The 11,775-nt window shown below is 33.4% G+C and overlaps 1 protein-coding gene across 1 annotated transcript; it reads right to left on the bottom strand.

The window, feature by feature from the left end:
- Window positions 1-7,178: 7,178 nt before the first annotated feature.
- On the bottom strand, window positions 7,179-10,692 carry LOC143632513 (purple acid phosphatase 7-like). Its single transcript, XM_077101015.1, has 7 exons — window positions 10,274-10,692; window positions 10,041-10,197; window positions 9,194-9,301; window positions 8,976-9,103; window positions 8,765-8,893; window positions 7,656-7,723; window positions 7,179-7,489 (listed from the first exon to the last, which is right to left on the bottom strand). The coding sequence occupies exons 1-7, from the start codon at window positions 10,580-10,582 to the stop codon at window positions 7,270-7,272; spliced, it is 1,119 nt and encodes a 372-aa protein (XP_076957130.1). The 5' UTR covers window positions 10,583-10,692; the 3' UTR covers window positions 7,179-7,269.
- Window positions 10,693-11,775: the final 1,083 nt, after the last annotated feature.

Here is an 11,775-nt window from a genome sequence, read left to right on the forward strand (position 1 = left end):
TTATTTATTATTAATTTGTTTTATTTGAACGGCTACTACATACACCAATCTATGGCTTACTCCTAAATTTTCTTAATTTCATATATTTGTGTCCAATCCCATGTATCACACGGGTTTGTAACCTAGTTCATATATATATATATATATACATAAATTTATATATTTTAGTCACTAAAAAATTGTAAAAGGTTTATAATAAAGAGTTTAAAAAGGGTTTTAATCTATTAAATATATTTAAAATCTACCATGCTAATTGACATATTAGAATATAGTCTAAGTCCAAGTATATTATAAACGGTATTACTTTATATTATTATTTATTATTTATTTATTATTCAAAAGATATCTTTATTGATAATAAGGACATTAAAGGTATTTTAGTTTAAAATAAAGATTTTAATATAAATCTCTTTATATAATTTATCAAATATTATAAATATTATTTATTCAAGAATTATTCTTATAATTTAATTTTATATTATTAAAATATGCTATTTTTTAATAAACCTTTGATAAATAAAGCGTTGCTAATAAAATTAATAATAAAGAAATATGTAACTTTCGCAATAACCAATCCCGAACCTCATCGAATCTCGAACGTCTTTGATTGGCATTTGTATTTTAAGTTCATAGTTACTTATCGTCATAACTCATACTTAGGATTTTCCATTGGACAATATCGAAAGAAGTGACGTTTCGTATCTTTGTTTATCTCGTTTGCTTTCTCGACCAGGTGAGTACCGCATTCCCGTATTTTACTTCTTTTTCTCACATTTTGGTGACATATGCGTAAATTATATTTCTTATATATACATATACTCAAAACTGCAATTATTGTCTTATGTGTTAACAACTTATACCTTACTTTCTTTATATGCTTCCGCATTCGGAGAGGTCCAACATAATCTAAGTCTAGTATGATCATACGCCAGTCGTTATAGCCTTTGTGCTTTTCGACATCTCAGTTATACTTGCTCATTTGGTTGATTTGTTATTCTCATATGATTTGTTGCAAATATATATATATATATATATATATATATATATATATACTATACATACAACTAAACTGGTGTGTTGCTCTCTCAACCTTGTGTTGACAAAACCAATCTATTTTCAACGCATATGTAGGTATTCGTGTGATGTGAAGTAATTAGAATATCACTTAAGGATTTATGCTAGAAGAAAATATTAACGAGACAATATTAATTATAATTTTATATTTGTTTGATGTCTTAATTGTTTTTGGGATATTGTAATGAGTATTTGTTTTATTTGAAATTATTAAATAGATATTGAGACTTATATTGTGCATGATAGCAACCTTAAGAGCGGTGACAATCAGTTCGCATCCATGGAAGTGGAACATGTTGAGTGGGATGAGACTATCTATGAGTTAAAGGAGGATAAATAGTGGAATACCTATAAGTCAAGAGCTGTAGGTTTAGCCATCAAGATATGAAAACTGAGTAGCATAAGGTTTGAAGATTAGTATTCTAGGAGAGTATGAGTCATAAAGATGTCTTGACCTTCAGAAAGTTAGGAGGAAGTTGAGTCATGAAGATCTATATTATTTTATTATATAATCCAAGTACACATCGTCTCAACAAACATACTAAATTCGAAAGTAAACAATAAAACATACATACTTATTTTTATATTAAATAACCTAAAGCCAAACTAAGTTCTTCATATCTTCACTTCAACCATATATATAACATGCAATACGCGTATAAAATACAACAGCTTGGTGAACATCATGTTGAGAAAGTAACCACCAGCCATTGATAAGTATAATAGACGAGAAAACTGCATATCAATATTATGAGCGTCAACAATTAAATTATGAGCAAATAATTATTGTCATTTGACATTTGCCTAGTGAATCGAGCTTTGACTACTAGGACGAAATATACAAATAATGGTGTCGATTGACCATTTCCTAGAAAATCGGGCTACGGCTACGAAGACGGCGTATTATCATATTTCCTGCGATATGTTATGTTGTGCCTCTCCGAATGCAATAAATAAACAAGTAAGAAAGTAAGCATATAGCATATGAGCATTCAATTGATCAACCACACATTATTCATGATTTGCAACTGATTTATTAAGATAAATAAAAGTAGTATAAAGTATGCATAAGGTCCCCAAAAGATTTAAAAATAGTGAAAGAGGTGAGTGATTACTCGCCTTAATGATTGGCAAGCTAAATAATATTATAAGTATAATATAAGCGAGTTCCAAGCTTTTAACGCGCTGACTGATTCAACATGAACAAACCTGAAACTTTGAGACAATAAAGTAGAATTAAAACCGAATATAATACCTTTGGAATCAGGTTAAACAGACGTATAAAACTCAAGATATGAAACTTTTAATATTGAAGCGAGATGGTACTGTTCAGAATCTGAATTTGAGTCTGAAATTTGAATCTGGCCAGTACACTCAAAATTTCATGAAAAACATAAAGTCTTTGGGCCCAAAAGTTAGTTTTGACAAGAAGGTATAGTAATTGAACAAGTACCAAAATTCATTTTTATAACCCTAAATGGATCATTGAGAAATTGATCGACCAAACTACATAAATCGGTTAATTTGATTGCAGGCTTTTGTTAATTAGTTAAAGATAAACATTTTGTAAGAAGATAACTTACCCGGAGAGATAAATAAACGAGTAAAAAATACGAGTCAAAGAGTTTGAAGCACCGAAGTCAAACCAAAGAGTAAAGATTCTTCAAGAAAAACACCATGGATTTCATATGCATGAAAATTAGATATGGAGGCTGAGTTTACAGAAGTGATTCAGGGTTTTGTGATAAGTTTGTTTAAATACAAAGTGTTAGAATTCATATATTTGGTAAACGGGCTCGTTTGGGAAACAAAATAAGAAATTAATGACAAAATCTGATGTTTTAACTAACAAAATTCGTTCATAATATTAGAGAAATAAATTTGGACAAGTTACAATACCACGTGATTTATCGTGAGGCTTAATTTTCGTGATTTGTGTCGAAATAGGAAGTATTTAGCATTGAAAATGCATAAACGAGTCAAAACGAACCAAATCATGTGCAGACAAATTCCCAGCGTAGCGTAGCCCATGTTGTCTTTTCCCACACATGGCGCAGTGCGATAGGTGTGATCCAACTTTTGATTTCTGGCAATATAGCGCCTATACTTCTATAAATGTGATTTTAAGACGTTTTAAGCGATTTTAACGGTTTCTTAGTGTTGTTTGACTAGTTTGAAAGTTATGAGGATATAAAATAAGCTAAACGAAGTTAAATACTAATAAATGCAAGACTTCAATAATTCAAAATATTTGAATTACTTTCTTGAGTCAGGTAAACGCAAACGAATACAATTACGAAAAATCTGAAATGTTACATCAGGCAGCTTAAAATAGACTAGAGGTTGTATATTGACATCGAAACGATGCTTCAAGAAGTAAACAAAGAACATGTATTACGTTGCGAGGTAGCATGGTTATAGATATCTCAAGTTCTTTTGAGACTAGTTAGTCATAACTAAAGCCAATAAAGAATAACTGAGATATTGTCATGGGCACAAGATAGTGGCACTTGGTGCCATGACACCACCTTGATATTAATTAGTTGCGAGGTAGCTTGGTTATAGATATCTCAAGTTCAGTTGAGATTAGTCAGGCATAAATAAAGCCAAGAAAGCACTAATTGTGAAGGTGTCATGGGGCATATGATACTGGCACTTGGTGTCATCACATCACCTTGATAGTGTTAGACTCAGGGCTGTCCTCGAGGATTTATATACCTCGGCCGAGCTGGAAAAAAAGGTCCGTATAGTTTAAATGTGTTTTGCATATCATTTTTTTAGGGTGTATATTTAAAATAATTAATCATTAATCGGTTTACGCAGAACAAGATCACCAATAATTTATTCTTCAAAACTTTTTTCTAACTTCTTTGAATATTGATTTCATTGGTATTTAAAAGAGAAGATAGAACCCAACTATTGTTTAAGGTTTCTTTTATAACATATTCTTCTAGAGAAATATTTAAAAGGAAATAAACATGTATTGTTAAATTAAAAATTAGAGTAAGTCGTATAAATTTATAGTTAGCAAAGTTAAAAGCTTGATATGGAAAATATAATAATCATATAGAATTAGAAAAAAAAAAGTAAAAGTAAAAAACTGTTAGTTATTCAAATCATTTACTCATTTAGTAATAAAAAACTAAAAATAGATTTACATCTTAGTAAATAGTAATAAATAAAAAATAAAAATAATTTACAACTTAATTTAAAGTGAAAAAAGTATGCATATAAATTATAAAGTGATTGATTGTTTGGTGGTGTCAGAGAGAAAAGAGAACAAAAAGACCAAGTAAAAAAATATTATTTTTCTTCAACAACCATCTTCTTCATTTTGTCTCTGCAACTCACTTCTTTTATGAAAACTTCAATTACTACATAAAAGATTAAAAAATATATAAAATAATTCTGGGCCCCAAAAATTACGTGCCTCGGACGGTTGTCCGGCTCGCCCTACCCAAGGGCCGGCCCTGGTGTTAGTAGCTCACGATGTCTACATTGCAAAACCTTTTTAGAGATACATTATAAGGATATGTATGGGTTAATTCTAGAATATCCATTTTGATATACTTGTTTTTGAGGAGAAAACACAGACAAATTCTTATACTTGTTTTCTAGAGGAAAACACAATGACTCATTTTAGATTTATGTAATTTCTTAAACATCACAAGTGTATACTAGATGTCATCTAGATCACATAAAGTCCTTACATTCTTAAAACTGTTAGAGTGGGGATTCTTGCTGGATAATATTGAGTAGTGCTACCAAGTTTGACAAACCTCACCCGGGCTAGTCGTGCTAACACGATGGGATATGTAAAACAAGTGTTTTATTTGGTTAGCTACCCGGATATATTTAGAAATTTCCTGAATCTACTTATACTGCCTTTTGATATAACTTATGAACTCACTAACCTCGTGTTGAACCTTGAGTATTTATACTTGCGTATGTCGCTAGGTTTGCTAAGGAGCACATTGTATGCCTGGCTTGGCATTACATTTATTGCATGGACCCTTATCTCACATTGTCAACACTTGGATGGGTTGTGCATGTTTGAGCATGGAGTCACTTTGTTTATAATATATTTACTTTTACGCTTTGCCAAAGCAACTTATAATGTAAACTGTATTTTCATATATTAATGAGTAATAATAAATGACATTTTTTTAGTGTTAAATAGTTGTTCAATATGGCAAGTGAATATATCGTGGTATGTAACGTGCCTCGTAGTGAAATTGTAGGACCCAGAAAATCACAATTCAATCAACAATCACGAATATAACAAAGAAGAAGAATAACAACAAGGGATGAAACCTGAAACACAAACTTTATTGATCAAACAAGACACAATCTTTATTATATGAACAACGTTGTCACACGACACTTACATCGAATATCTATTTATAGGCATCATCATGGCGATTACTTAACCACCCTTAGTTGTTTTAATAGCCATGACGGTTATATAACTACATGGAAGTTATATAACTAATTTTGTAACAGCCAATAACCGCCTAATATTTACATCAAGACCCTTTAACTTACAAACGTTGCATAAAGGACCCTAAACTATACATTGTACAAATTAAAAAATTGCCCCGCAATATTTTATCAAACTTGATCACACAATCTTCTTCTTCTTCTTTATTACTTCGCCCTAACACCAAAATCATATGATGTACAAGACTCACAGCGAACCTCATCACTCGGTTTTCGGTTACTCAGGAACCAGTAACAGCCACTGATTTCTTGATTGATCATTGTATACATTGATCTTGATATTTGAACCTTTTTCACTTTTCACAAAATAAATATTCAGGTAACCGATCTTCCACCTTTGAACCCTTATGATTTTTTTTTTCTACGGCATAGGCAACACCCTTGCCTTTCCTAGCGACCTCTTACTCTAGCATGCCTGGTTCACTCTTGGATGATCCCTCGTAATCATCAACCAAAACGTCTTCAGGTTGAAACCATTTCGCTCCACACCCCCCCCCCCCCGAATTTCAGCTCTGCCGACTTTTTTACTTCACCGGAATTTGCACTGCTAGACATATGAGAAACTTCATAAAACCATGTGGCTTTGATACCAATGTAGGATTCAGGAGATCACGATTCAATTAACAATCAAGAACATAACAAAGAAGAATAACAACGGATGAAACCAGAAACCCAAACTTTATTGAAAGAACAAGACACGATCTTTATTATACGAACAACATTGTTACAAGACCCAAACTTTATCGAACATCTATTTATAGGCATCGTCATTCTGGTTAATTAACCTCCTCTGGCCTGGTAGTTATAGGTTATATAACCGCCTGGTAGTTATACAACTAATTTATAACCTCCAATAACCGCCTAATATTTACATCAAGGCCCCTAACTTACAAATGTTGTATAACGCATCCTAAACTATACTTTGTACTAATTACAAAATTGCCCCGCAAAATTTTATTAAACTTGATCAACAATTAAGGCCAATGGAAATTTTATGCATTAATAAAGCCAAGAAAGCACTAATTGTGAAGGTGTCATGGGCACATGATAGTGGTACTTTGTTTCATGACACCCCCTTGATAGTGTTATTAGGTCACGATGTCTATATTCCAAAACCTTTTTTAAGAAACATTATAAGGTGGTGTATGTTTTAATTCTCGAATATCAGGTACATGTAGACAAGGGTGTGTGCACCCACATCTCCCCGTCAGTATTGGTGCGTTTGAGTTTCATGTCTAGCGCTTATACAACCCTATATACGAGTTAAATAATTATTGATATAGATTACTATTAGCTTCTGGTATCTCTTGATTTTTACGATATGTACTGGTCTAAATTTAAGCGTACCGTTTGACCCGTAATTATGTTACTATTTGGTTCCTGTTTTAGTGTTCTTCTGTTCGTTTACTAGACTTTAGGTTCGGCTGTGTTTTCAATAATCAAAAGACATGCCATTTGATTTGTCACGCAATTACCACTAACATTTATTTTTTTTATTTGCTACCAACTGGTCCATCATTCGTTTATGCTCTTAACGAAAATGCTTAAAACAATATAATAATTGAAAAGAAATAGCTAGGGAAATGACCCCGACATTTATAGGGTTAGATTATATGAATTTACAAGCAAAACATCAAATATTATATACATTGTTATCTAAATCATTGTAGTTTGCTCATGATGTAATTTGAAAATTTAAATCGACGTATGAAGCTGCTTCTTTAACGAGGTCTTCCATCGATGCAATGATTTACCAAAAACATCATAAAAAACGAATCTAGCTGTATTTTTCGTTAATTTCATTGACATGAATCCTTGTCCATGATGGAAGAACTTAACACCGCAGCTGTCGTGTGGCTTATTCTCCTCTAACCAAGCCTTTGATCCGGCACCACTTGTTAAGAATCGTATTTTGCTGCAAATTGTGGGTTATTATAAGTATTTTTCTAACCTTTAGTTACAAAGGAAGTATAAAGGTAAGAACCTTTATTTAAGGTTGTCTCACTTCTAGTTAGTTTTCTTTTCATTATTATCATTTTCAAAACTCGTATTAAAAATAATTGCTTAATTGTTTTACATACCTATCTTGGCACGCGACATGCTCTAGACAATGATCATGCCCGTTTATGTAAAAATCAACTTCATATTCCTGCAATTGTGTTTGTGAAGGTTAAACATGCATTCATGTTGCACAATGAAATCTCTAGTGAGCTATCTACATCTTATTTCTCATGTCTATATCTATCAATAATACATTTATATTTCTTTTTTCTTTTAAGAATTTTCACAAAGAAGTGGCTCTGTATTTCACCCCTTCTTTTAAAAGAAATATATATTAGTCTTAAATATATAAGGTTGGGTTGATATGGATAATGTAATGCGGATGCTCTAAAGACTAAAATTAGATATTATGCCAAGTCTGGTTGCTAATGTTTTCACTAGATGTCTAACTATGAATAAGAGAGATGCATAGCATGCTGCTAGTGTCATGAAACTCTTTACAAACGGGGACAGGAACTAAAACAGAACAATGATAATTGCTCAGACACATGTAATTCTGCTACAAAATAAAGGGCTTTTAGCATCGGAAGGATCTATCAACGATTCATTTTTATAAACACGAACAAAGTTTACTGACGTTTACCAACAGCTTTCACCATTGAGATCTTATCTGATTGAAATTTTGGGTGGTCTGAAAACCCAAGCGGGGATAATCATCTTTAGTTTCAGTGAGTGTATTCCCGCCAACAATAAAGAAAATCCCGGTAAGCACTTTTATCCAGAATCGTATCACAAATTTACCGACAGATCAGCTATGGACTTTCTATTGCAACTTTTTTAAACAAAGTAAACGCGACACTGAAGTTTGATCAGAATATCATCTGAAATAGTAATTAAGCATGTTGGTGCATGTTTCCGCGATGATCCATCAGTAACTATGGATATCTGTCGTCAGTGATATCTATTGTTAATAGTCTCTTTTCCCTGATTTAGGCCGCAAGATTTTGTCATTCTGTTTTTGACTTTTTTTAGGTTCCGTCACTGATATGGTATATCGAAAATACTTTATTGAGTACTGCCCGTTTTCGGAATTAGTGAGGTTTTGGTATTCGTTGTTAGCATGAACATAAGATGAGTTGATAATATGATTCTTGGAAGTTTCACATGCATAATGAGATTCTGAATATACCTCTAGAAGTGGTAGAAGATGCGTGACAAGTTCAGGAGTATCACAATGGTGACCGGTGGTTCTGATACCATGATGCCCGACCACAATCTTCCATTTAGCCTTCGACTCGCTCAACGCAGATCTCAAATCCTTAAATTTCAATCAAACATCCTTAAACTTTAATCAAATATCCGTATATATAATTATTACTTGATTTTAGTAAAATGTGTACCTTTAAAAGATTGGTAACATAAACTTCTCGAGGAACTATGCCTCTCCAATCATACTGGTGATCTTTTGGGTCATCAAAGTACATATTCACGAAAGGAGTTGTGTCCACGAAGAACAATTCAGCAATATCTACATAACAAACATGATCAAACTATATATATACAGGATGAATTATAGAATGCCAAGCACCTTGAAATAAAAAAGGTCACGGTTATGGACCTGTATTTACGATAAAAGATCTTAGACAACGCCATCTGTTATCTCTTTCTCGAAGCATTGGGGCCAATTGTGCCTCAACATCCCCACGGTAATCGTGATTCCCCAATACTACAGAAAATCAGCGATGGATAAGCGATTCTCTAACTACGTAATTTAGTATGAAAGCGAATTAAACTTTTATAATTCAAACTAATATCCATCGGCTGATATTAATACGCACCGGTATATTATCACTGACGCACATGATTTTCATTTTTGTAACTAGCATAATACTATTCTAAAACTAAAGTAACTCTATCTGCTCATGAATTTCAATCATGTTTATTTCAAAATAATTAATATCTTGATAAAGAAAAAAGTCACTAATTATATATGTGATTAAAACATGACTTGTAAACTCTCATTCACTACACTTTTGCCACAATAATATGATATATATACCTTTTGTCACTCAACTTTACTTTCACATATTTTCTTTTATGTATCAACTTTGGTTATAAAACTTCTGCCTTTGGAAAACATCTTTACTTGTAAGCTATCAACTTGTTAATGAAACTTTTGGCACAAAACTCTTTATCGTAACAAAACAAACTGAAACTGATCCTGCACCCGCCAAAACTAACGGTAGCTTTCAAAAATATAATGCATTAAATCCTTTCCGTTGTAACACGTGGGTACAGATACTACTTGTTCATTCAGATTGAACATAATGAGCTAGTTTTGTGAGATTGTTGTTGACATTTAACGCATAGTAATAATAATTTATTATCAACTATTACATAATAGTTTAGATTATTAAAATTCAATGAGTTAATAAACAGGAGTCGTGATATACAAATATACCAACCAGTGTACCACTGTTTTTGAAGGCTGGGGGCAGCATATACGTATTTAAACGACTCATCAAAGGCTGGATCGTCCACGCCGGTTAACCCGTCATCATAGAAATTATCTCCGGTGGAAACTACAAAATCTATATCTAGTTTGTCTGCAATGATTCCCATCTGCAACGATCTCACTAAATAATTAATCCCACAAATGTAACAACTACACACAGCCAAGATGGAGGAAAATGGAAACCTGAACAGCAACTTGAGATTGATTGTACCACCCTTTTCGACCCCAATCCCCGATTGCCAAAAAGCTAAGCGACCCATTGTTTATCTGGTGATGTAACCGTTGCAACCTGGCTGAAACCTGAACCGGAACCAGCAAAGTGCATAAACCGAAGTTTAAAACAAGGATGAACAAAGTCTTGTTGCTTAAATGGTTGATCATGCCTGCTAATTTTGATACAGCTTTTACGAAATCTTGTGGGAAATTTAGAATGTTTATATGGTTTTGGACGGAATATTTATCAATGGCTAAAATTTGAATGTTATGATTCATTGAAATATCAGGCTTGCCATGTTTCAAGGAAATTTAAACTGTTTATAATTAACCAATTAAAAAACTAAAACTTTTATTCATTCAAAAATAAACAAAAGATTTAACATTTTGGATGAAATATTGGACAGACTTTCAGTCCTTTTCGGTGAGTACAAGCGTTAGAAATAATAAAAATATTTCTTTGAATATTTCAAGTGATAGTTTCACATCATTTCCTCATATAAAAAAATCAACAATAGTTAGAGAAACGTTGGGGCTGGAATCAAGTAATTGCACATTCCATTATGGTTTGTATTTCCTTACTATTTTTCAACCTTTTTTGTATTAAGGTAGAGTTTGTTATGCAGTAATGACAGACGGAATGTAATGATTCATTACGTAGGAATGAAATAAGATGTGTTTGGTTGCACAATGGAATGGAATCATCCATTACACATGGAATCCCATTCCATCAAAACCATTCCTTCTCACCCCCCCTTCTTTTATTTCATTCAATTCCTCCTTCAACCTACTTTCAACCTTACTATTTTTCAACCTTTTTTGTATTAAGGTAGAGTTTGTTATGCAGTAATGACAGACGGAATGTAATGATTCATTACGTAGGAATGAAATAAGATGTGTTTGGTTGCACAATGGAATGGAATCATCCATTACACATGGAATCCCATTCCATCAAAACCATTCCTTCTCACCCCCCCTTCTTTTATTTCATTCAATTCCTCCTTCAACCTACTTTCTCAACAACACCATCATCTAACAACAACCATCGCCGCCACCACCACCACTACCATACCCACCACCATCATCTGACCACCACCGCCAGCGTCACCACCACCACCTCCGCCCCCACCACCGTCGCCGCCATCACCACCTCCCCACCACCACCACCTTACCACCAAAGCTATCACCGCCACCATCGTCGTCATAACCACGGAAAACATTGTCACCGTCGCCACCCGACCATAACCGTCACCACCACTATCACTTCCTGGCCACCAACACCGTCATCACCACCCTACCACCGCCATCACTACTAATGCTACCATCGCTTGACCACCACCACCCCCGCCGCCTGACCGCCACCACCACCACCGTCGCCACCGCCACCACCATTTTCATCTCCAGAGCTACCACCACCGTCGCCATTTCAGTTTTTTTTTTTTTTGTAAAAAAATATATATTTTGGGATAAGA

The sequence above is a fragment of the Bidens hawaiensis genome, unplaced genomic scaffold, assembly GCF_021521415.1.
Source record: "Bidens hawaiensis isolate Kalapana, Puna unplaced genomic scaffold, B.hawaiensis_p1.1 tig00006395_1, whole genome shotgun sequence".
Taxonomy (NCBI): Eukaryota; Viridiplantae; Streptophyta; class Magnoliopsida; order Asterales; family Asteraceae; genus Bidens; species Bidens hawaiensis.

Coding starts and splice junctions, on each gene's coding strand:
- LOC143632513 (XM_077101015.1), bottom strand. CDS start 10,582: ATGAATCATAACATTCAAATTTTAGCCATTGATAAATATTCCGTCCAA. Junction 9,104..9,193: donor ATCTTTTATCGTAAATACAG/GTCCATAACCGT, acceptor TTTGTTATGTAG/ATATTGCTGAATTGTTCTTC. Junction 8,894..8,975: donor ATGTTACCAATCTTTTAAAG/GTACACATTTTA, acceptor TTGAAATTTAAG/GATTTGAGATCTGCGTTGAG.